This window comes from Crocuta crocuta, unplaced genomic scaffold (genome assembly GCF_008692635.1).
Source record: "Crocuta crocuta isolate KB4526 unplaced genomic scaffold, BGI_CrCroc_1.0 scaffold56, whole genome shotgun sequence".
Taxonomy (NCBI): Eukaryota; Metazoa; Chordata; class Mammalia; order Carnivora; family Hyaenidae; genus Crocuta; species Crocuta crocuta.
In genome coordinates, this window is record NW_027531334.1 from 6,203,596 (window position 1) to 6,230,560 (window position 26,965).

Below are 26,965 nucleotides of genomic sequence, written 5' to 3' on the forward strand. Positions count from 1 at the left end.
TGGTTCTTCTCTGGTTTCCAGCCAGCTAGCCTGCCCTGCGGGTTTTGTTCTTACCAGCCTCCATAATCACAGGAGCCAGTTCATTAAAATAAATCTTTTTCTCTGTGGATACACATTCTATTGATTCTGATTCTCTGGAGAACCCTGATCAATGCACAGGCATTCTCTAATTTTGTATTAAATGATAAAAGAATGGAGCTTTGTGGTAGCAAAATGTGTATTGTTGTTGAAACTCTGAGATGTATTCATGTACAATCTCAGCTTTATTTCTTACTGCAACCCCAAATGATTTATCTTCTTTCTTTTGTCCATTCAGTTGTGTTTTGATTTAAAAATAAGTGTTTATAGGGGTATGTGTGTGGCTCAGTTGGTTAAGCAGCCAACCAGCTCAGGTCATGATCTCAGTGTTCGTGGATTAGAGCCCCAAGTTTATCTGGAGCCTGCTTCAGATTCTCTCTCTCTCTGCCTCTCCCCAACTCACTCTCTGTCTCTCTCAAAAATAAATGAAAAAACATTAAAAAATTTAAAAAATATACATTTGTATATTGAAAATAGAAAGCAGTTAAATGGATACATTATGTATCAGCCTCAAATTTCTCACTGAAAATGCCTCTAGGACATGGGATAGGAAATGGGCAATACCAAGTGTTGGGCCAAAGTCTTCATATCTCAGCTTCTTGACATTTGTCTTTTTTCTGACATACCCACTGCTGAAAAAGTGCTGAGGACTATTGTAAGACCACAGAAGACCCACTCTGGTCTCAAGGGGATGCTTCCATTTACCAAATGAAATCTCCCAGAGAACAACCGACCTAGGTATGTAGAGAGAGATAGACTTTGGGAAACAAAATTTCCACTTATCTGTGATTTTAGGGGGAAGGAAATCTAGGTGATGGGTTCTATCATGTCCTTGCTACTTCTCAAACTGGAGTACTGAAATGGTGTTTTATGGGTATATGGACAACTATAGTATAAATGTAGTCCACTTTTCTTTAGAGTCAATTTTTCAGTTTTATTAGAGAGCAGTAATATCTCTGGCCGGTAAGTTATAAACACTGTTTCAAATTGAAATAAATATCAACATATTATGGAATGAAATGCAAAGGTTGCACAAATTTTGCAAAACCCCTAAGGAGGTTTGCACTTATAGATGAACGTTTCCAGTGGGTTCATCTGCCCCCAGATAGGAGTTAGGGTTGTAGTCTCGACTGCCCTCAGCAATACACCTTTGATGGGAAAAGTTTCAAAAGCACAATCTTAAAATAGACTGGCTTTAGAAAGAGAAAAGTATTGAAAAGATAGTACCAACTCCATTTGAAAGATACCTCTTCCTTTTTTTTTTTTTTAAAGGTTATTTATTTATTTTGAGAGAGAGAGAGAGAGAGAGAGTACGTGTGCATGCATGGGAGCATGAGCCACCCATGCACCCCTCCTCTTTCTTTAATTAAAAAGTGAACTAACTCTCTCAAAAATGAAGTGATAGAAAGTAAGCTATCAACAGCGAGTTTTAGTGACACTGCTTTTTTGCTTTTGATTTCCTTTTCCAGAAGAGCCCCTTTTATGTTAGTACTATAGTCTTTATTTTAGTTCTCATTTTAAGATCCGCAATTTATTGAGAACTTCTAATTCTAACTCTTTAGATGGATTTTTATATTTACTCCCCTTAACAGTTCCATGAGACAGACATATTAAATAATCTTGTAAGTGGCATGGATTTGCCTCCACGTCTCCAAGGCCCATGGTTTGGTGGCATTGCCATGTTGTCTCCATCATTTTTTCTCTCCTGGTTTAGCCATCAAAGCACATTTACTGGGAAGTGAACATGTCAAAAGTGAAGGCATTCATATTCAGATAATACTGTGCTGTTGTTTTCAAAGAAGTCCACGTTTCTTGAGCCTGTAACAAAAGAAACTTGAAGTCATGATCTCTGAGTATGGAGAACACATGTTACATCAGTTATTCAGGTTATCATACAGAAAATCTTAAAAGACTGAGAGAAATATAATGGAAGAATAATACCAAAAAAGTTTTGGTTAACATACTTTTAGGGACCTATATTCTTCAATGCTTAAATGTTTTACAGTATTTTTGGGGCCACTGCATGAACCAATGTGGCAGAGTTCTGTTACATTATAGTATCTGTCAGTTGATCACAGTGCTAGTCTGCAATTATAAGCAGAAGTGTGCTTGAAAATTTCAGTATTCCATAAAGAAGACACTGTCTACTCACTTATGTAATATTTAATTTGCCAAATAAACAAATGTCTGGTTTTAATACCTTTATATGATGCCTGTTGGAGAAAAACAGGCACAAAACTAGATGCATTATTTAAGCTGGTGGTTTTCATCAACAAATGCTAACCAGAAATGAGCCATTCCTGGTAGACCAGTTAAAACTCAGCCATCCAGAGTAAGAATAGGACCAAGGTCCCAGAAAAACAAGGACATTCCTTTTTTTTTTTTTTTTTTTTATGACTTTATACAACCCTCTGGCTTGGTGATAGAATTTGATACACGTGTAAAGAGAAAAAGAACAAACAAATGAAGGATTAATTAATATGTTACACATTGTTATCTGCTAAATTTTAAGAGGGAAATCATGAATAATTGAAATCCTCAGACAATTCAGCAATTTCATTTGGCCTGGATTTTCAATTCTTTTTTCCATCAAAAGAGTAAACATGGAATAAAACTGACTAATGCACGTGTTTTCTTTATTTCTCTTGGAGCGAGACTTCCAAATGGATGAAAAAGCATATGAAAGGCAAGCAAATGAAGGAATGACACTGAAGGTTTGGATGATTATTAAAGGTTTGGAAAATAAGCTGCTGAACAACTGAAAGGGAACTAAATGTGACTGTGATCCATTTATCCCCCTACCCAAACATGCAGTCATCTACTGAGATTTGACTGAGTAACAGTTATTTTGATAGGTCCTGAGAAAAATGACCTTGATGGATAAGACATGACATGCACCTTACTTCTCTAGCCTATGTAAGGGAGGTTGGGTGCACAAAGAAAGAAATTTCAGTGTGACATTTAAAAGCTATTCACCTGTGAAATACAAATCAAAACCACACTGAGATACCACCTCACGCCAGTCAGAGTGGCTAAAATGAGCAAATCAGAGAACTCTAGATGCTGGCGAGGATGTGGAGAAACGGGCACCCTCCTACACTGTTGGTGGGAATGTAAACTGGTACAGCCCCTCTGGAAAACAGTGTGGAGGTTCCTCAGGAAACTAACAATAGAACTCCCCTATGACCCAGCAATAGCACTGCTAGGAATTTACCCAAGGGATACAGAAATGCTGAGGCATAGGAGCACATGTACCCCAATGTTCATAGCAGCACTCTCCACAATAGCTAAAACATGGAAAGAGCCTAAGTGTCCATCAACAGATGAATGGATCAAGAAGATGTGGTTTATCTATACCATGGAATACTACATGGCAATGAGAAACAATGAAATCTGGCCATGTGTAGCAACATGGATGGACCTTGAGGGTGTTATGCTGAGCGAAATAAGTCAGGCAGAGAAGGACAAATATCATATGTTTGCACGTATAGGAGGATTAGGAGGAACTTGACGGAGGAACAAGGGGGAGAAGAAGGGCGGAAATGGTGGGGGAAAGGGAGAGAGGCAAACCATGAGAGACTCTTGAATGCTGACAAAAACTGAGGACTGATGGATGTGGGGGGGAGGGGGGATGGGCATGGAGGAGGACACTTGTGGGGATGAGCACTGAGTGTTATGTGGAAACTAATTTGACAATAAACTATTTGTAAAAAAAATAAAAAAATAAAAATGTTTTGTTAAAAAAAAAAAAAGCTATTCACCTGTGAATAGCATGCAACAGGGAGAAAAGGAAGAAAGAAGAATATTACCTAGAAAAGAAGGGAAAGGCTTCAGAAAGGAGGGGGCATTTGATTTTAATCTTGAAGGAAGAGGTGAAGTTAACCGGACAAAAGCCACTTAATGGGGAGGAAGGAGCAGGTATAGTTTAGAGCAGATAGAAAAAGGCAGGGCTGGTGGTGTGTTAATGCCTGCTGATGCAGTGCCTACCTAACAAGATAGATGGTGGGGGGCCATTTGTTTCTAATGCAAATACCTGATCAGCCAGCGTGTTTCCCCACGTACTTGGATTGCCATCTGGGTCCCAGTAATCCTGCAAATATATGTGTCTTTTGAGATGTAGGAACTGGTTTGCTGGGTCCTCCAACAAAAATGGTGCTCCCAACGTTCCTGTAATTCAGAGTTCAAGAGCACAGGATGTAGTATGTATAGGGCAATAGTATACATTTCACTCTTTATCGTCTTACAGAGACACAGCTGTGGCCTTTGGGAGGCTGGGTGCCTGAGAAGGAACTCCTGAGAAAGCTATTCCTTGAGGGAGATGCCTGCTCCTCAGCCTTTTGCATGGCTGTACTATCATCACCCTGTGTCCTGAATACAGTACAGCATTAAGGCAGTGCCATGTGGTGGATGGAGAAGACTTTTGGGACCTTCTTTACATGCATGGGAGCCCACAGATCTGAAATCAAATTCCAGCTCTATCACTTTTTTAGACAATTTTCTTAACCTCTCTAAGCTGTAGTTTTCTTGTATGTAAAGACATATAATAATAACAACACAGTAACACAATAATATAGGATTACCATAAGGGTTGGATATATTCATGACTGTAAACCACCTGACTCAAGTCAGACATTCAACAATCTTTTATTCTTCCCTTCCAAGACTTCCAAAATAGAGCATATCTTTCAGTTTGAAGTAGACTGCTTCCGAATCCAGCACTGTGGTTTCAATTGTTAGTATTGATAGATCTGTCACTGAATTGAAGAGGCTTGTATTTTATATTCCTTCCCACTCCAGGATTAAGAAAAAAAAGATGACTCTTTAAAATCCAGACTTTTTTATATCTTGAAATTTTAGCACTCTATATTGTATTTTTATTCCCAGATAAAACACAATCACGTTCAGAGTTCTAATTTCAATCAGTATGAAGGAAGAACACACTCCTGACCTATTTGTGGTAACAATACAATCTGTTCATTGCTTGTGATAAAGAGGCATTTATTACAAATGTTATGTTAGGTACTCTATAACTTCATCATTAACAGGACTCTACTTATCAGGATCATAGCGATCTGTAAGATACAAAACCTCCTCTCTGTAAGGGAAGGGAATGAAGGGTCCAAGATTCAAACAACATTGGATTTGATCACACTCAGGGAGTCTAGGAGAAGGTGGTGTTATTAAGCTTTGGGGCTCTGGGGCACAAGCAGACATTTTCATGGTCAGGAAAATTGCTGAACCTATTCCTTGAAGAAAAGATTAAATTTAGCAGGATAGGAGAAGGAGCAAGATTTTAAATTTTAAGCTAGAGTAATGATGTGAGCAAAACTATGTGGCACTGGGAATCTGTAAGATGGATGTCTGAAGACAATGATTAGAGGTGGCTAGATTATTTGTGCATGTGTGTGTATGTATCAATGTTAATTACATACACACACACAAATAATGATAGTTGACATTTATTAAGCATTGTGCTAAATACTTTACCTCAATTACCTTATTTAATACAATGAACCTAAGAAGTAGCACTATCAATCATTTCATTTTGCAGACAAGGAAACTACATCACAGAAAAGTTAAATAATATATTCGTGGCTAGTAGACAGGGGAGATGGAATTCTGCCTTTAAAGTCACTGTACAATATTATGACCAACAAATAGGAATTGCTGGGGCCAAAGGAAAGTAATGATAATGATAATAATTATAGTCTTATGCATTTATAAAAAAAAAAAAGGAAGCAATCATTACTTAAACCTTCCCCATGATCTGCTTTTCAAAGGTTGGCCTGAGCACTAAGCAGGGCTCTAGTTATTACCTCTATTACTTCTGGTTTAATTTGTTAACCCACTAAGCTCCAGTTCTAAATGCTACCTATTGAAAATGATGTGGATATTACACACTGATCAGGCTGTCTGTAGGTGCAAAACGCTGTCTGTAGGTGCAAAAATATCGCTGTCTCCTTGGTACTTATATCCTCTGTGGTCTTCTTTCATTTAGACCCTGTGTGACCACAGGATTCTGCTGTAGTGACAGTGTGTGATTTCTGTGACTAGCACATAAATGACGTTATAGCTTCTGCCTTGTCCCTTTCTTGGATCACTTACTCTAAGGGAAGACAGCTGCTATGCTGTGAGGACACTCAAACAGCCCTGAAGGGAGACCCTCTTGTGTCAAGGAATTGAAGCCTCTCACCAACATCCAAACAAATGGAGTACCTGGCAACCTGATGCTTTCTCTTCAGTCAAGCCTTTAGATCACAACAGCCCTCAGATCACAGTAGCCCTCACTGACATCTTTACTGCAACCTCGTGAGAGATCCTGAGTCAGAATCACTGACTTCGGCCACTCCCAAATTCCTGACCTTCAGAAACTGTAAAATAATAAATGTTTATGGTTTTAAGATGCTACAGTTTGGGGGAAATGGTTATGTCATAGTAGATAACTAATATGGTGCCTTGTAAGTGCCTACTGATGTCAAGATAGACTGCTAATCACCAGAGCTGAGACCCAGATGAAACAAGTGAGGCCACTAGGGCATAAAATAGAAGAAGAAACTTGCTCCCAAGCTCACAAATTTTGTGCCGTAAGATCTCCACTCCCTCACCCTGGTCTCTGCTCTGATCGCCATTGCAGAGAAAGATAAACAAAGAATAAACAAAGAATTCCTGCCTCTAAGGAATTCACAGTATATTCAGAGCTCATAAATAATTACAAGGAAATATACTGTGGCCAGACCATTTGAAGGGGGAGTGATTAATTCTGATACTGGGATGGAGGCATCATAGAGTAATTGGTTTTGAGTCAAGCTTCAAAGTTTATAGAATATTTCCACAGTTAGGAAGAAGGGAGTGGAAGCAAAGAGCATGTATTCCAGGCTGAAGAAGATTGCAGAGCCAAGGCGCAGAGAAGCAAAGAAGGCCCAGGTTCAGTGACCATCACTTTGTCAATGTGGTTGCAGGGTAGGGCTGAGGTATAGATGTGGTCAGAAGGAATGTTGGAGAGAGAAGCTGGGGCTTGATTCTGAGGGATAATTACTGTCATACCAAGGAGTTTGGACTTTACTCTTCAAACAATTATTATTTCTGAACAAGAAATGATAGGACCAGATTTACCTAAATTTTTTTTGTTTGATTGTGATAAAATATGCTAACAGAAAAATTAACATTGTAACCATTTATAGTTGTACAATTCAGTGGCATCAAGCACATTCTTGATGTTCTACAACCATCACCACTGTCTCAAGAACTTTTTCATCCCCTCAAATAGAAACCCGGTATCCTTTTATAATTCCCATCACTTTCTCCTCCAGCCCCTGTAACCATCATTAGCTTTCTGTCTGTATGAATTTGCTTATTGTAGGTACCTCATTGTAAGAGGAATCATGCACGATTTGTCCCTTTGTGTCTGATTTATCCCACTTAGTTGAGAATCTTCAAGGTTTACATGTTGCAGCATATATTAGCATTTCATTCCTTTCAGCTTAGTTTAATTTCATTTTTACTTATTTTGAGAGAGAGAGACAACATGAGTGAACATGAGCAGGTGAGAGACAGAGAGAGAGAGAGAGAGAGAGAGAGAGAGAGAATCCTAAGCAGGCTCTGCCCTGTCAGCATGGAGCCTAATGTGGGGTTGAAATTCACTAACTGTGAGATCCTGACCTGAGCGGAAATCAAGATCTAGATACTTAACTGACTGAGTCACCCAGGCACCCCAGTTACTCATTCCTTTTTAAGACTGAATAGGGTTTTGTATGTATATGCCAACGTTTTGTTTATCTATTCGCAGATACTTTTGGAAACTCCTTTGTCGGTGATGTGGAAGGCAAATAGTAAAAGGAAGAAAGAGTGAGAGACACAGGTTGGAGCCTCTTCTAATGGCCCAGAGTAGAGATAAGTGGGGTCTGAATCAGGTGAGTGACATCATGGATGGGAAGACAGGACTGACTGGAACAGAACAGGGAACTCACTTGTTTGGGACTGGTGAGGACGGCCCAACGCTGAAGTTCTAGTTTTAACTGAGATGGGTTCATAGACCACTTCTCAGATTTCATTCTCTTTGAAGGGACAGGTGTTAGTTACAGTGTTAGATGTTTAATGTGTTATTCTGCTAAAAAAAATGAGAGGGGGAGGCTTTCAAAACATTATCTAGGCAAAGAAGATTCAATATCAATATCTAGTAAATTTTTCTACATACATTAGGCTCAGGAAACAATTTACAGCTAGAGAAAGAAAGTACAGTAACCCCTTAAGACAGTGTTTACTTTACTCCAAAAGTAAATCCAGTACCTACACTATAATTGTCATGGTGTATTGTACAATTGCTAAGGAAGAAAAAATGCTATTACATAAATCTTAGCAGGGAAGCATGCTTTAAAGTACAAACCATAGCTATTTTAAGCTCAAATAATTCTGTCTTTTGTAAATCTTCTATCTTTTTGCTCATGGAAAATGTTTCAGTGATGCCATCTCCCCCTCACCCCCACCTTCGCCCCTGAACAAAGCACCTATCTCAGCATTATGTGCCCAACAGGCATCCAATAAATATTAATTGGTGGTGATAATAACATCACCCAGGAGAGAGACAGAAAGTAGTATTTATTATCCTACTTTACAAATGAGAAAATTGACACATGGAGATGAAATGACTCACTCAAGGTCACATAGTAAGTCATTGGCAGGGCTGGAAATAAAATGCAAGTTATACAGAAGGGCATGCTATTATCCTCTCTGCTTGAGAAATTTCCCCTCCCTTTTTCATTCTGCCTGATCAACCTTGAAAGTTAGTGAGAACAAGATCAGAGTTTGTGTTTGTAAGCCTATATAATACTGCTGGGGCTTGAAAACTGAACCCTGAGTTTTATTACTTTGTTGATCTTTAATTTTTTTTTTAATGTAGGCAGCGTCGACCAGGTTAATGCCTTTCTTAAACTTTAAAATCATAAGCTGTAAAAAAAATCTCTCTTTTTTTCTTCCCAACTCCCTACATACCCTCCTTCCTTTCATCTTGTATCATAGTAGTTTTAATAGGATCTGTCAGGCTTAGTTCTGCTATCTAAACATGTCTCAAATATCCTCTGCAGAAAATTCTGTACAGTTGAAGTAAGGCAGACACTTCAGAGTATGGAGATACTCAAGATCACAGCTCTTGCCACACAAGCCAAGAAGGATCAGAGATTAGGAGTCTTATCCTGGCCCTGCTAGTGATTAGTTGGGTCATTACTCTTGCCTCTCCATTTCCTGTTCTTTAAAATGAGGCTGGATCAAGGGTGCCTGATCAGTGGATCAGTTAGTTAGGCATCTGTCCAACTCTTGATTTTGGATGAGGTCATGATCTCGTGGTTTGTGCGTGAGAGCCTCATGTGGGGCTCTGCACTGACAGCATGGAGACCTCTTGGGATTCTGTCTGTCTGTCTGTCTGTTCCTCCCCCGCATGCATATGTGTACCCATGTACTCTTTCTTTCTCTCTCTCAAAAATAAATAAAAAATTTAAAAAAAGTAAAATGAAGCTGGACCATATGAAGCTAAGATCTCTTCTAGCTCTAATATTTTTAATTGGAATATATTCATAACAAATAGGTCATTAACTGAAAATTACTTTCTCTGCATGGTGTTAGGGCATCAGAAGCATGTAGAATATACTAAATGGGTATAGATCCTACTACTGTTAAAGAGCTTACACACAGAGATGAGTGCCCTTTTGTAGATGGACTCTACCCCTCAGAAACGGTAGTGACCCATCTAACTGGTAAGTACAAGAAGCATAACTTGGCACGTCCAGCTAGCTATTCCTTCTTTCTCATGAGAGTTAGCTGCCTTCAGAGATCATATTTTCTCTTCTGGTTCTGCAACCTGCAACTAGATATGAAATTAGCCAAATTCTGAGGTCCGGTCATCAGGTATGTTATGTCTTCCAAATTTGCCTTCCAGTATTGAAGGGAATTGATTGCTTTCCATGATCATCTTTGATTTATTTCTCCACTTGACCTAAAGCAGGCAAAAAAGAGAGGTGTGGAGTTCTATGTGTCAGAAGGTGGTGCAGAGAATCCAACAGGTTTGTTGCCTTTGAGCCTCACTAAGAAACAGGAAAAACCAACAAACAAAAAGCCAAAAAACAAACAGAATAGACCAGGGCACTCTAACCAGCAGGAACTTGTCATCCCTGGAAAGCCAGGACTGTGAATTCTGTGAATATTTATAAACAGTTACAACGAGGGAAGGAATTCTTTGTCTGTGAATGAACGTGGTGGGATTTAGTGGGGGCAGAAGGCACAACAATGTCTGACAAATCCACAGGACTGGCCACAGCTAGCCATTTCCCTTCGAGGCTGGGTGATACTGTCACATGATACCTGGTGCTAGAGATGGAGAATAAGCACTACAGTCCTGGCACAAGTTCAAAAATAGGTATGGGATGCTGAAAGCAAAGCACTTAGCGTTCAGTGTGAGCAATTAACGAATAACATGTATTACTTACTCTTCTTATTGGATTGAATCTTAGTCCCTTCCCTTAAAATGTTTGTCTTAAAAAAAAATGAAATAAATGCCCAGGCACATAAATTAAATATTAAAATAAAGTATAAATAGTCACTTGGAATAAAGTACAAAGGAAGTGCAGGGGAAATGGATATACAGACATCTTGGCCATATGGTAAAAATTTCAAAGATCTAAGTGTAGGAAGAAATTTTCTAATTTTGTGAATGATTAAAATACTCATGTTTAGCTTCACATGTTTAACGTTGAATATTAAAAAAATTGAATATTGAATATTAAAAAATAAAGTAAATATTTTATTCTGTGTTAATAATTTTTGTTATAAAATATGAATTAGTTATTTTTTGCTTCCCACTCTAAATTTGATCACTGACCCAAACATTTATGGTGGAAAAGAGAAAGGTTGTATTTCACATAACGGACTCTGTCACTTTGCTACAATTCAGATAAAAGTTAATGAGAGAGAGAATGAGGGAGAAGTAGTTTTGGGTTTGGGAGAAAATATATGAAGACGAAAAAGAAGGAGAAGGAAAAAAAATCAAGAAAAGAAAGGAAAGGAAATAGAGACAAAAGAAGGGAGGTTATAAAAATGAAAGGTTTCAAGAGATGAAATGTCATGGTAAACAGGTATAGGGCAGGGGCGCCTGGGGGGCTCAGTGTCCAACTTCAGCTCAGGTCATGATCTCATGGTTCGTGGGTTTGAGCCCCCCGTCGGGCTCTGTGCTGACAGTTCAGAACCTGGAGCCTGTGTCTGTGTCTCCCTCTCTCTCTGTCCCTCCTCTGCTTGCACTCTGTTTCTCTCAAAATTAAACATTAAAAAAAAAAGGAATATGGCAAATAGGGGAAGTAAAAAGACAGAGGGCAAAGAAAGTCGATGGAAGTCAGCTAGGAAAAAAAAGACACTGAACTTGAGGACAAGCTCTCGAATTCCGTCATTTTACTTACCTGTCTGTTAAGGAAATGCTTTCATAAATGAACTTTTAACTTGGGAGCCTCGGCTTTACTGATGTTACAATTGCTAGTGTGTTGACTACTTTGGAAAGTAAATAGAAACTAGAATTACTTGAATTTAAGCTCAGTTTGTTCTAACCTACTCTGGACACACTAACATACACAAACATACATGTTCACATGCATGGCCATGTAATTCCTGGATGCATATTTTGGACCTGGAAGATCTTTTAAAAATATTTAAATGTTTTATTTATTTCTGAGAGAGAGAGAAAGAGAGACAGAGAGAGAGAGAGAGACAGAGACAGAGTGAGCAGGAGAGGGTCAGAGGAAGAGGGAGACACAGAATCTGAAGCAGGCTCCAGGCTCTGAGCTGTCAGCACAGAGCCTGATGCGGGGCTCGAACCCATGAACTGTGAGATCATGACTTGAGCCAAAGTCAGATGCTTAACCGACTGAGCCACCCAGGTGCCCAGACCTGGCAGATCTTTTGTTTTCTTTTAATTTTGTGGGCAGAGAAATTTGTAACTCACAAAAGGCAGCATTTTATATGCTTCAATAGTAACCCTTCTGGGTCATTGCCTGTGTGTATTGATGGGATTTCCAAGTCTAGGGCCCTGACAAATGATGCCACATGGACAGGAAAATAGATGGCTTTTCTGTAACAACCAGAGTGCTCAGAGAATCCAGTCAGAGGCAATGATATTTTTCTCTGAGTTATTTCTCAGTTTATTCTCACTACTCACATTCTTGAGAGCATCGATCCATCTTAAGCCAAAGCGAGTAGATAAAATTAAGGACAAATTCTTATAAAATAAACTAAAACTATACCCAGAAAATACAGACTCTCCAAGGAATGGGAGGGTGGGAAGGGCAGCTGGATGACTGAGAAGAGCCATTCTTTGTTCCTTCTATGGATGGTGCAGAGGAAGGCAAAAATGGAGACACTAGAGGTAAAGGGACTGGGTAAAGGGAAGAATGTGAGCTCAAAAGCTCTTACCAAAAATACCCAACCCGGGGTGCCTGGGTGGCTCAGTCAGTTAAGCGTCTGACTTTGGCTCAGGTCATGATCTCACGATTTGTGGGTTCAAGCCCTGCGTCGGGCTCTGTGCTGGCAGCTCAGAGCCTGGACCCTGCTTCTGATTCTGCGTCTCCCTCTCTCTCTGCCCCTCCCCTGCTTGTGCTCTCTTTCTCTCTCAAAAAATGAAAAAAAAAAAAAAAAAAACCCAACCCAACCAAACAAAAACCTTCAAGATAAACTGCTCCTGGTTGCTAGCCATGGAGTAAATATAAGAGCTGGATCTCTGCTAGAGAAACAGGCTAAAGGCAGTTTTCTTCCATCGTCTAAAACCAGAAGACATACTAGCACTTCACATGAGCTGATCACAGGTTGACAATACGGGCAGCATGAACCTCCAGATTGTTTCACATATGGGTCAACCTCAAGGACTGGCTTATTTACTCTGTGAAACACTTTCCCACCTATGCGTATTTCCATATTTCTCCTTTGTGTGAAATGGGCTGTTGGATTTTAACAAGTGCCCTATGGAGGTGGAGAACATAGAGTTTAGGACTCCTCTTTACCCTCACTACAACTAGGCACAGCTGTAGAAAGCTTCTGGTTCTATTTTTTTAGTTGGCTCTGTTTATTCCCGTAAAGTCACCCAACTCCCTAACTCCTGGCTTGTTCTTGTAGAACCATTGGTTGCAATAATGGCTTTTCACAGGTGGGCTTGCTGTGTGCTCCGTTCCCTGTCCTGTAGCTACATGCCCCACATCTAGCACTGAAGTGCCAGAGGAGAGAGTTTGTGTAGCAGAAAGAAGGGTTTTGTTCTCAGAGGACCTGGGTGTATAATTTGCACGTGAATGCAGCATCACCATTGATTAACTGTGTAGTTTAGTCATTTAACTTCTCTAAGCCTAAATTCCCTTTGTAAAAGGAAAATCGTAGAATTTATTTTCAGAGTGATTATGAGAGGGGACTGAAGGTAACCTATAGAAGTCCCCTGCTACAGAAATAAAGACTTCAGGTAGCAGTATTAATATTTGCTGCTTTTATTATAGGAGAAAGCAATTCTTGACCTAAATGCTGAAGAGAGGGTTTTTGTTTTGTTTTGTTTTTAATCACATCATGACACTTGGACTTCTGATTCTCTGACCAGGGAACTGGTTCCGATGTGCATAAATTACTATTTTAAGAAAATCAATAAAATGATTTGAAGACTGTGTTCATAAATGTAATTACTTGGGGGAAGCTTCTTCATCATTTTTGGCTTCAGCATTCCCATTTGGAAAATGGATAATGACATCTTTTCCCTATTTACTTCAAATTAAGTTCTCGACAAAAGTAATTTTTTAGATAACTAATCTGCAACAAAGAAAACTTTTTTTTAAAATACTAAACACAAACTTTTTAAAAGATGGTTGTTTTCTTATAAGGAGAGGGCTCCACGGAGGCGCAGATGAATAGGCTACATTCTTTTTTATTTTAATTTTTATTTACTTTTATTAAATTAAAAAAATTTCAATGTTTTTATTTGATTTTTGAGAGAGAGAGACAGAGACAGAGAGACAGGACAGAGTGTGAGCAGGGGAGGGGCAGAGAGAGAGGGAGACACAGAATCGGAAGCAGGCTCCAGGCCCTGAGCTGTCAGCACGGAGCCCGATGTGGTGCTCAAACTCATGAACTGTGAGATCATGACCTGAGCTGAAGTCCGACACTTAATCCACTGAGCCACCCAGGTGCCCCTAGGCTACATTCTTAAAAGAAAAAAGGGGGGAGGGAGAGAAGAAGTTAAGGTAGTTGATTCAAGCTTTGATTTCTTACTTGAGAGCTGAACGATTTCGAAAACGTCAGTTAAACAAAATTATTTGTGCAGCGAAAGAATCTGGTTCCAAAGACCTCAGAGTACTCAGCCTAGAAGCAATAAAGGTGTCTTTCCTGTGAACAGAAGGGCTAAACTCAGCCCCGTCAACATTTTTCTGTGCTTGGTTTCTGATTCTCAACTTGTTTCATGAACTTTAGCCACATAATTTTATTTATTTATTTATTTATTTATTTATTTATTTATTTATTTATAAATAAAGTGAAATCAGTCATACCAGTTGTCTTTCTAGGTAGACACATTTGTATCTCAGCTGGAGTTAAAGTTAATTCCAACTTGTTTCTTAAGAAAGTCTGTGAAAGTCATTTTGCAGGACCATTTTCCTTTTGCCAGATATTTTTGACCCTGCATGTTCATAGGTGAATGTTGACCAGCAGTAGTGCTTTTAGCCTTGCGCTAATCCACCATCGCCCACTCTAAAGCCCACTGCATGGGTCAGCAGTCAAAGCAAAGCTGTACACTGATGGAGTATAACTAGCCGGTGACTTCAATTTACAGTGCACTCCTGAAACACTCACTTAAACTGAGCCAGCCTCGCTTTCTTCATCTGGAGAAGTGTGCTGCAACCGCTATGATTATACATGCCTTGATGATAATTGCCTAATAATAACTTAGCTAAAAAGTTTAAATCGTTTATTTAAATATGCCCCAAATGTAAAGTATAACTTTGATGATTAAAACTCTTTGTTAAAATTATTTTATGCTTAAAAACAAAAGGCAAATTATATACACAAATACATGTATGTACACATATCTAGGATCATATTCTAGGTATATACCTATATTCTTTTATCTCTGTGTGTGTGTGTGTGTGCGCGCGTCAAGAAATATATGTAATTTTTTTTGTGGGTCTCAAATTTATCATAAAAGTAGAAATTTATTCTTATCTAAGGATTTCATCAAAAGTGTTTATAAATTGTAAAGATTTCACGGTGAAAATAATTTGTATCTTTGGAAGTATTTTCTTTTTTGGTTACAAGAAAAAAAAAAGACTTCTCAGTTCCATTCAGATATAAGCCACTGAATTATTGGGTCAATTTGGCAGCAAATCATCTGACCTTCAGTGCCTTCCTTGATCTGTCTTTAAAACACCACTTCTCTGAGCTACGGCTTGCTCTAAAGGTTAATGAATTCACACTCCCAAAGTACCTTGAGGTCTCCACATAATGGTACTATGTAAGTATCACAGTTTCTAAAAGCCATTTAAAATTTTTCTTTGTTCAAGGACACAAGAGCATTTCTTTGGAGGCAGCACTTAAAAAGACTTCTTCGCAATAGTGACATGCTAATAAGTTAATGCATAACTAGAAAGAAAATGATCACACACAATTAACACTAACATGTTCAAAACCATGGCATGGCATAATAGTTTGGTTTTCCCAATGCTCTAGAATTGACCTGTGGATAAAACGTGTTTGTTCATTTCTTCAAAAAAGTCAAAAGTGGTTATCAATCAACATAATTGTTGTAAAAGGCATGATAAATAAAAAAGAAATAGATTCTTACCTATAAGCAATGTTGAGCACAGGGCTACTTGAAGCATTTTATAGGCCATAATCCTGTTTTGGAAAGAGAAGATTTATTTATTTTAATTTAGACCAAGCAAAGCTGTAGGGCACACTGTCTACTTTCCGGGAGGGAGAAGTATTTGCTGCGTGCCTGACAGTCCCGTGGAACTGACAGTAGCCAGAGAGGCCGTTGCCTAAGATGGCTTATTTATATGACTCCTGCCTTTTTACCCTTTGGACTTTTTGGACTGACTTTTTACAAGCTGTTCTTATATGGGCCACGTATTTATTTACTAATTTTATCATCCATACAGACTAACGTAATATGATGTTAAAAAAAAAAAAAGGATGGAAAAGCTGAATCACTCACACATTGCTGGTAGGAACATAAAAGGGTACAGTCACTTTGGAAAACAATTTGGCAGTTGCTTATAAATCTGAGCATGCAATTACCATACCACCCGGCGATTGTACTAGTGAGCATTTGTCTCCTGGAAACGAAAACTTATGCTCATACAAAAACCTGTATGAGAATGTTCCATAGCAGCTTTACTAGTAATAGGCAAGAACTAGAAACAGCCCAGATGCCCTTCAACAGCTGAACATTAAACATATTGAAGTACATTTATACCATGAGTTACTACTTAGCAATAATGGTACTTTAAAAGTTATGGCTAGACACAACAACTTAAAGGAATCTCAGGGAATTATGATGAGTGGCCAGTCCCAAATGGTCAAATACTTGCATGATTCCTTTTATGTAACCATGAAATGATGAAATTGTAGAAATAAACACACTAGTAGTTGTGAGGGGTTAGCTATGGAAGGGGGAAGTGGGTGTGGTTATAAAAGGGCGATGTGAGAAACCCTTATAGTGATAGAACTGGTTTGTATTTTGACTATGGTGGTGGCAGATATGTAAGTATAAACAGGTGCTAAAACTGCACAGAACTAAATGCAGGTATCTCACACACAGACACACAAATGACAACACTTAAAACTGGGGAAATCTCAATAGGACCCATATATTACATCAACATTACTATCCGGGCTGTGATATTGCACTGTAGTTTTGCAAGATGTTACCATTGAGGGGAAACTGGGTGAAGGACACACAAGATCTTCTTACGAGTCCATGTGGTTCTTTTAAAAAAAAATTTGTTTAATGTTTTATTTGTTTCTGAGAGAGAGAGAGAGAGAGAGAGAGGCAGCATGAGCAGGGGAGGGTCAGAGAGAGAAGGAGACACAGAATCTGAAGCAGGCTCCAGGCCCTGAGCTAGCTGTCAGCACAGAGCCCGACGCGGGGCCTGAACTCACAAACTGTGAGATCATGACCTGAGCCGAAGTTGGACGCTTAACCGACTGAGCCACCCAAGCGCCCCAAGTACATGTGGTTCTACATATCTCAAAACAGAATGTTTGAAGACAGAGGAATGTTTAACTGCATTATAAACTGTGTTTGTTTCCAACAAATGTACACAATGAATGAAACCAGGACACTTCATTAATTTTTATGTTTTTAAACAATTACCCTTTTCTGTGGCATGATTAATGACTAATTAAATCAACTCATCATTATACAATTTATTCTGTTTTAATACAATTTATTCTTAAGAGCAAATCATGCATCTGTTAGCCAGTTTCATCAGAATTATGCAATGTGAAACGAGCAGATATAGAGATACAACAGTGGCAGAAAAATAACATTCTTGTCTATCTTTGAACAGTAGAAAGTGTTTAGAAACATGGATCTACCTAGTTCAGTGATGCCTCTAATTACTGATGGAATTCTTGCAAAGACAGATATTTGGGAATAGGCACAGTAAATCCTTGGCAGCCTATGTCATGTGTCCATCTACGTGTTCAGCTGTTGCTGCATTTCTGTGATTCTTCCTTTTATTTGATGGAGAAGTATAAATATGTAATTATGGGATAGACTAGAAAAATCTCAAGAAAATCAAAAGAAAAATACTTTTGTTATGAGAAGCACACATAATCAAAAGAGAAGTTCATCTTCCTCTCCTCTTTTTTCCTCCATCATTTTTCAACTTCTGGACCGAAAGTCAGGCTTGCCTGGCATGGGGATGCGGGCCGGGCTGTCTCCCATCTCCTTCACTCTTTCATTCTCTTCTCACAACATGGCTCATTTGTTGGTGATTTGAGTTGCAACATAGAATTCAAATATGAAATAATAATAGTCATTCTGTGAATTACAAAAACGTTTAGTGTTTGTTTATTTTTGAGAGAGAGAGAGACAGAGTGTGAGCAGAGGAGGGGCAGAAAGAAAGAAAGACACAGATTCTGAAGCAGGCTCCACGCTCTGAGCTGTCAGCACAGAGCCCAAAGTGGGGCTTGAACCCACAGTCCATGAGATCATGACCTGAGCTGAAGTCGAACGCTTAACTGACTGAGCCACCCAGGCGCTCCTCTGTTAATTTTATATATGTTGTCTCATGTAATTCTCATGGCAACTTAGCAGTGAAGATATTATTATCATTTTACAGATGAGTACGCTGAGGCTCAAAGAGATTTCATAATTTGTCCAAGGAGCGTTCAGAAATTTCAAGGTGAAACTTTGCCGTAGAAGTAGAGTGATCGCTGTGCTGAGAGACACAAGCCAGTGAGATGAAACAGATTAGGTGAGTGTGACCCCAATTTGGTCCACAGGTGAAGGTGGCCTGGGCAACTCAATTTCGCAGGGGTGGTGTATGTATAATACAAGATCCTTTATGGGCCAGAAGTTGTTGTCCTTCCTGGTGAATGAAGCCTTCTCTGATCCCCCAAATCAAATCTGGCTTTTCTTTCTCACATGTGCATACCTTTGACACTTAGACCATGTCTCCCTGTATTATGTATGGTTTCATATGTACATTTCAGAGTTCCCAAGTGTATCACAAGCTTTCTGAAGGCTGGTTTTGCATCTTACTCCTATTTTTTGCCTTCAATGCCTAGCACCATGCTTACCATGTAACAGCCCTCAATAAACATGATTGAACTCATAGAATCAGCTGATTCAGATTAAACTGAACTACATAAAATTGAATCAGTACTTTCCTGTGCTGGTCTATCAGCCTTATCCTACTGACTACAAAATGCAAGTATAATGTAGCAGTTTTGTTTTTATGTTAGGGCTTGTGTTTTAAACAGTGTTTCCCAGAGCTTTTTCCCTCTTATGATCTATAAGAGAAACAAAGTTGGATACATGAAAATTGGCAATTTTTAATTATAAAGACATAGAAATGCTCTTTGAAATGAAATTGGAGTATCTGTCTTTGAAAAATACAAAGATCAAGTGGCATGAGTTAATGAAGCTCATCAGTGGAATCTGTTTACAACTTTGATGCTTTATACTTAGAAATTATTACTTTAATATGATATGATGGACCTTGGTAACTCCCATGGTCTCTCTCATAGCAATGAAATATAAATGTTAAAAAATGAGCAATCAGATCTAATATTATAAAAAATTACAGAAGAAGAAAAGAAAGAAAACTTTATACTACCAAGCAGCAAGCTGAACTTAGTTTCTGCTCTGTCATCCCAGCAATGCAATCAGACTCAATAAACTGCAAAGGTCTGGAAAATGCAATGTTCATTTAGAAAATTCTGATAAGATGTGATGAAGGGCATGGGGCAGCTGGGCATGATTTAATGACATCATCAGCATCAGTAAAAGATGAAGAGTCAGCCAATGTGTTGGAGGAGAGAATACTAACCCTTATAAACATTGTACTAAACTTTCAACTGCATTCAGCCTATTGAAAATAAGCTGGTGATAGCGTGTTATGTATGTATGTATGTATGTATGCATGTATGTATGTATGTATGTATGAATAGGGTGCGTATATGCACACACGCAAACAGGGGAGGAGCAGAGGAGGAGGAAGAGAGAGAACCTGAAGTGGACTCCATGCCCAGTATGAGTCTCACAACCATGAGGTCATTACCTAAGTCAAAATCAAGAGTTGAATGCTTAACTGAGCCTCCCACGTGCTTCAATATAGCACTTATTTTTATGCAGTTACTTGATATTTTTACAGAATTGCTATGTGGGAACAAAATTTGACCACAACACATGGTAAAGGAGTCAGTTTTCTACTGATTTGATTGCAGATGGGTTTGTTGTCATTGATCGCTTAAGATAGAGTATAACATGCCATCATGATCAGGCCAAACCTCAGTTTATGAGTGCACTTTCCCTCCTTGGACTGATGGAATTTCCCATCACCCCTGGGGTTAGTAGCCACTTGGCAGAGAATGCCACAGCAACTATATTCCAAGGAGTAAGGATTTCTGTAAAGTTGTGTGCTACATGCAGAAAGTAGCTCTTTAATGAGGCTCAATGTTGTAGATCATGACTCAGTTGCCATAAAGCAGAAACTACTTTTAAAGCACTTTGTAGAATATTGTTTTGCTTTGGAAGCTAGAGTTTTTGGTTTTATTATTTTCTCAATTTGTGAATAAAATAAAGCCCTGCTGAGAGCACACAGAATACAGTTGAATCTCTCTTTATCCTGACCCCCTTATCTTCTTCCCTCTTACCATCATGACAGGGCTTCTGTCACCAGGTCATGGGGCATGTTCCCATCACATATTAACAATAGAAGCTGGATTAACTTGGGGGAAATTAGCTACAATGTTGGAGAAACCTATTCTGTTTCTGTATTCATTTTTAGTGTGACCGTTGCAGATTTAAAAACTTGCTACTGCTTGAGGTGCCTTAGGCATAATGTGGTTTGGAAATTTAGTTTAAAGACTTATGTAATAGACTTCTCTTTTACTAGAGGTAGTAAAACTGATCCTATCTAGTTTAAGGTGAAGGGGTCTTCCCATTTTACGGGGGCTTATTGTCATCTTGAGATCTAGGCCACTCATATTGCCCAGGCTTCCCTTCTGCTCCCTCTTTCTCATTTATTTGCTAATTGCAGCATCCACCAAGGAACAGTATTTAAAGACAGACCATGAGGAGTTTATAGACTTATCTTTCAGGTATCATTCATTCATTCAACAACTGTTTTAGTGGGTACTTCCTATGTCCTAAGCACTTATTGAGCACATTTGGTAAACACTGTTCCTAGTACTAGAGTTACAAAGCTATATCAACCAGTGTTTTTTAATGTTTTTTATTTTTGAGAGAAAGAGAGACAAAGTGTGAGCGGGGGAGGTGCAGAGAGAGAAAGGGAGACATAGAATCTGAAGCAGGCTCCACGCTCTGAGCTGTCAGCACAGAGCCTGATGTGGGGCTCGAGCTCATGAACTGCGAGATCATGACTTGAGCTGAAGTCGGACCTTTAACTGACTGATCCACTCAAGCACCCCTCAACCATTGTTTCTTGTGTGGGAGAAGAAGACAACTTCAGGGGAAGTTTCCACTGAGATGAGTTGCAGTTTTCCATGAAGACAAATTTAATTGGGGGAGCAGGAAAATTCCAGGAAGGAGTATGGCTAAAGATCATGAGGATTGAATGGAGAGGATGCATTAATCAGCCATCATTTGAGGCTAGCGCAATAACATTTGTGCATACTGTACTGCCCTTCTCTAAAAATTCTCTATGTTATTGACGTTTAATAGTTTCAGTGATTTCTATTGGTTATCACTATAAATAGATCAGAGTAATTTAAAGATATGCCATTAATAGAGATGTATACAGTCTAGCAGTTTAAGTAAAGATGTCAATCTGTTTTATGATTTGGTATTGGAAATCACAGGCTTCTTGATGAAGCATTGAGGTAATGCATGCCACGGCATTTTCCTCATTATACACTGAATAATTGATAGTTGACAATATGTGACATTTATTGAGCATCTGCAATTCACTAGCTGGTTTACAGAGCAGAGAATCATCAAGGGACCCTGCCCAATCAGCTCACTATCAAAACTCAGTCTGTCATTTGCCAAGTCTTCCATGCTTCACTAAACTAAAAGCAAAGAAAACAATTCTAGAGACTCACCGCAGAAGTGAATGGGGCCATATTTTCTCTACAGGTAGCTCTCTGGGCATTAGTATTAGTTCCATAGGGAAGCAATCTTTTCCCATGGTTCTGGTAATCTCAAAAGATAAATTTGATGATCTAGTATAGGCTTGAAGTAATGGCTGTTCTATCATTTCATGATGCTTTTTCTGCTATAACCTACAGTTGAGCTCTCAGCAGTGTGACTTTCTCAGGCTCAAAATCTAAGTGCATGTGTTTTAGTCTGGTACATATAAAAACAATAATTGGTGTAGCTTTAAGAGATTTAAAGTGTTGCCTGAAATTCCTGCTTCCTTGGGGAAAATGAGGGGACTTCAAGTAAAGGAGAGGAATATGGAAGAGGGCTTATAAAAATGAAATGCCATGGGCAGGTAGGGGAACTGGGGAGGGTAAACTGAGAATTTTGTGTTCTGGGTTGGACATGGCAAGAGAAGAAAAAGAGGCCAGATAAGAATGGCAGAAATGGCATCCCATTAATTGTTCTTAGGTTGTCGTGTTAGTTTGCTGGGGCTGCCAGAGCAAGTATCACAGATTGGGTGACTTAAACAGTGGAAATTTCCCACTGTCCTAGAGACGAGAAATCCAAGATGAGGGTGTTGGCAGTTTTGGTTTCCTGAGGTCTCTCTTTTGGGCCATTTATTCTGCCCTTCTGCTGCCTCTTCACAAGGACACCCTCCTGTGCATGCATACATCCCTGGTGTCTCTGTATGTCCTAATCCTCTTCTTACAAATACCGCAGTCAGCTCGATTAGAGCATTACCAGCCTCATTTGAACTTAATTATCCCTTCAAAAGCTCCATCTTCAAATTCAGTCACATTCTGAAGTATGGTTGTGTGTGGGGGGTGGTAAAGATTCAACATATGAATTTGGGAGGGACACAATTCAGCTGCTAACAAGTAACAAAGAGAAAATCCTTCAGATGTGGGTAGTTTTGCTTCTACTAATCTTTGTTTCTGCTTAAGGAATAGGAGTGTTTGGAAGGTCAGTAGAAGATACCTGAGGGAGGAAAAGAACCTCCATGAGGATTTGTCAGTTGGTGATGTCTTTCCTTGGTGAGTCTGCTCTTCTCTCTTGGATGGAGGAAAGTTCTGAGCAAGATGAGGGCTGCTCCTCTATACTCGCTCTCTCCATCGCCACTGAACCAGTTTCCATCCTGGGAAATACCAATATTGTTAAGTGATTTGCATCTCTGTCTCGTGTTGAGGCTAATATAAAATTTTAGTTTCCCTTGCTACTGACATTGACTAACAAGTTGTTGGGTTCATTTATTTTCTCATGGAAGGAAGATCTATCGGGTGAGTATATATGGGCAAGAATGACTGGCAGAAGGGAGCTTGGCAGGTGGGGTTCTCAACCATGGCAGGATTGGTTTCATTTTTACGATGCTATTTAGATAGAATTCACAAATTTCTCGTGAGCCTGAAAACTAGATTATTTGGTTTATTGCAGGTTATGTAGTGGACATTAAATGTAGTATCGTGATCCTTTTTATTTGTTACCCATTTCTCAAGGAAACCTGAGACTATTATCCTTTGAAACTAGAAAATCAGGGTTCTTGTACGTTTTCAAGGCTCTTGAAATTGTGATTATCTTCAGGCAGAGTGTTCCTATAAGGAACACACATTTAACTTTTAATAGAGGTATACTGGTTACTGAATCTCAGCCTCTTTTGATGCCCCTGTCCTCTTTGTATTAGAGAGATGCTATATTCTCCACAATCACCATCAGACTTTCTGCTCAGGATGAATACTCTTTGGGTTATTCTAGATGAGAATTTAATTCTAGAAAGAAGAAAGAAGAGAACTTTAGATGGGGGTGAGAATGGAGGGTTAGTTCTGAAAAGGAAGATGAGAAAAAGAAGAGACTACAAATCCAGAAACAATAAGCAACATTAGCATTCAGTCCAAGGTAATTAAACAAAGATATTTCATGTTCTTTTTTTTTAATTTCAATTTTTTATTTATTTTTGAGAGAGAGATAGAGACAGCATGAACAGGGGAGGGTCAGAGAAAGAGGGAGACACAGAATCCGAAGCAGGCTCCAGGCTCTGAGCTAGCTGTCAGCACAGAGCCCGACACGGGGCTCGAACCCACGAACCGTGAGATCATGACCTGAGCTGAAGTCGAGGCTCAACTGACTGAGCCACCCAGGTGCCCCAAGATACTTCATGTTCTGATTGAGATACAGGTACAAAGATGGGACCATGACGGAGATTGGGGGTATGTTTGTGTACCAGGAGAAGGTGAAACACAAAAGAAGTGGTAGGTATATGACCAACTATATAGTATTCTATCATGCATGCACCCAGTTCCTTGAAAAAAGTTCTGAACTCCTAAGTTGATAAAATAACGGGAAGCAAAATCTAATAAATCCAGTCAGGTCTAATGAGCCTGGTGGTCTGAACTCCTTAGTATATGAGGGCATGCCCCTTTCTAGGGAAATGTCCTGCTATTGGGAAGTTGATAATAATAATTAGAAATAATAATTATTCATCCTCTCTGGTATTTATGGGGATTTTTATTTAGAAGAATTAGATACAGGAGGAAAGGAGATATCACTATGGAGTGGTGATATCCACTCTAAACACGGGTGATAAGCTACCTAGTGATGGGGGTCCCTTAAAATATGAAGTGATTAGCTTCGGCAGAAAATGATATTCTGAAAAAGGCAACAACTAGATTTACCAATTCAGTGTCTAATGATCACAGGGTTGAGAGTGCTTCATCTAGGAATGTGGAGGGAAAAGAGGGAGAATGAAGGAGAAAGAGATAGCTCCCAAAAGAAAGAGAGATTGAGAGAAATGTGTTGCGAAGACTAACGCAACGTCAGGAGGCTACTGTGGAAAAGACTTAGGCTCTCAACGAACAATTCACTTTCCACCTCGAACCTCCCTGTGCCACACCAAAACTGAGCGATTTGGTTGAAAAAGGTATGGAATTCAGAAGCCCGAGAGATGTGGATTCTCAATCCCCATATACACATTTTACATCAAAGCCTGTTGGCATTTTTTTGTTCACTAGATGATTTCCATTAGCATTATACATTATCACTCACCAGACCCAGGAGGATACTCCACCATTTACCACACTGCCAGGATAAGGTCTAAGAGCAAGCCATCTACTCTGGACACGGTTCAGTCCCCATCCAAGGTAGAAACATCCAGCAAACGCCTCTGAGCCAGAAGAGCAGGATAACATCAGTGTTTCAACATGGAGCTTTGCAACTAGCTACTTCCTTCTTCAGCTCACAGTAATTCTTCACCACACCCTACTCTTTCTTCCAGCAGGATTCATGAAATGAAAATCTTTATGCCTTGTTGAAGAAATTTCAGGCTATGAATCAAGGGGGAGCATTGAGTCGATGGTAGAAGATCCCCGACATCACATCACAGGTTCATTTCTCTTACATGTTGGATTTTTTTATTCCTTTATTGTTATATTACATTTATGGTGCAATGAAGATAATTCACACTTAACAATAAAATAAAACCAAAAACCATTTTAAAACAGTTGTGTAGCTTTGGTTATAGACAAAACTGTGCCTGCCCTAAGAAAATTTTTTACAAGACTTTTGGAGCTTACCTCAAATAATAGACTTCTGGCAATTTGATATAGGAGGGATATGATAATGGTAAAAAAAAAAAAATGCATGTATATGTATTATATAGGGAAAACCTGGGTGGCTCAGTCCATTGAGTGTCCAACTTTCGTTCAGATCATGATCTAGTAGTTGGTCAGTTTGGCCCCACATTGGGCTTGCTGATGTCAGCCTGTCAGCGCGCAGAGCCCGCTTCAAATCCTCTGTCCCCCTCTTTCTGCCCCTCCCCTGCTTGCACTCTCCCCATAAATATATATTAAATATGTATATCTATAGGTAGTCAGCAAATTTTACATTAGAAATAAAAGTTTATTTGAGTGTTTAAAACATATCAGGCATCTTCCAAATGTCGGAGTGTTATGATAAGAGGGAAAGACAATGTAATTAGGGGCAAGAAAGATCCCTAGGCTGAAAATTGAAACTTGTCTGTTGGAGCACATCTAGGAAAATCTGTTTCAATTCAAAGGTCTGCAGTTTGAGTCAGTAATTTTAAGAGGCTGTTTTTTCTCCTAGAGGAGGAAAAATATGCTTACCTCTTTCTTTGATTGCCAGTTATTCATTGCACGTCTGTAAGTACTATGAGCAAAGGTCAAGGTACGAGCCTTCCTTACATGTGTGAGGTTTTTTCCACCTTTGAACTTTTAAAAAGACTTTTATTACAGAGTGCCCCAAAGATCAAAGTGTCTTGTTTCATTACTTTGCATTCTAATAATGCACTAAATTGGGCCATTTGCGATGGTTTTTAAAGGGGTTTTGTTGAAAGAAAATGGAACCAGCGTGAGAGGACTCTGGATGCATTATTTTCCTCTCATTTTCTATGAATGAATCCCAGAAAATACAAATACAGAAAACGCGGTCTAGTCTTCTCAGGTCAAGGCTGGTGTATAATAAATTTTGGCAGCCTATTGAGTGGATACATAGCCTCAAATCAGAAATTAGATACTAGTATCTAAATGGCATTTCTGTACAGAAAATGTTCCTTGCAGATTTTTGTTCTTTGGTCAGTCTTGACAAATATTTACCTATATCCACAAGATATATATTTCCCATTACGGTTACCTATGTGTGTGTCTTTCTTTCCTGGTGTCTCTAACTGGCTTCTTCTGTTCCTGTGAGTTCCTCAGCCTCTGATTTCAGAGGCACACGAGACTCAGTAACTTCACCAATATTTTCCATAACACGAAACTATATTTTATTGAAAAATGACAACCTGTTGGTAGCTAACGCCTCTGAAGACAGGAAAACGTGTGTGTGTGTGTGTGTGTGTGTGTGTGTATTTTATTTTTAGGGAGACCACATATTTATTTAAAGCATGTTAACAGTCCTGTGCTAGGATGTGCTGTTTAATGCAAAATCTTTTTATTTTATTTTATTTAACAATTTTTAATGTTTATTTATGTTTGAGAGAGGGACAGAGAGAGAGAGCAAGCAGGGGAGGGGCAGAGAGAGAGAAGGAGAGAGAGGATCCCAAGCAGGTTC

General features: G+C 39.1%; 1 protein-coding gene across 1 annotated transcript; it reads right to left on the bottom strand.

Annotated features, from left to right (window-relative positions):
• Nucleotides 1–1,806: 1,806 nt before the first annotated feature.
• Nucleotides 1,807–26,662, bottom strand: CUNH3orf85 (chromosome unknown C3orf85 homolog). The gene is made up of 3 exons (XM_077771870.1): nucleotides 26,581–26,662; nucleotides 4,112–4,245; nucleotides 1,807–1,896 (listed from the first exon to the last, which is right to left on the bottom strand). Exons 1-3 carry the CDS (start codon nucleotides 26,660–26,662, stop codon nucleotides 1,807–1,809), a joined length of 306 nt encoding a protein of 101 aa, XP_077627996.1.
• Nucleotides 26,663–26,965: the final 303 nt, after the last annotated feature.

Excerpts from the sequence above, each read along its gene's own strand:
- CUNH3orf85 (XM_077771870.1), bottom strand. The coding sequence starts at position 26,662 with ATGGAAAATATTGGTGAAGTTACTGAGTCTCGTGTGCCTCTGAAATCA. Across the intron at positions 4,246-26,580 it reads CACAGGAACAGAAGAAGCCA|GAACGTTGGGAGCACCATTT; the intron begins GTTAGAGACACC and ends TCTGAATTACAG. Across the intron at positions 1,897-4,111 it reads GAAACACGCTGGCTGATCAG|GCTCAAGAAACGTGGACTTC; the intron begins GTATTTGCATTA and ends CTTTTGTTACAG.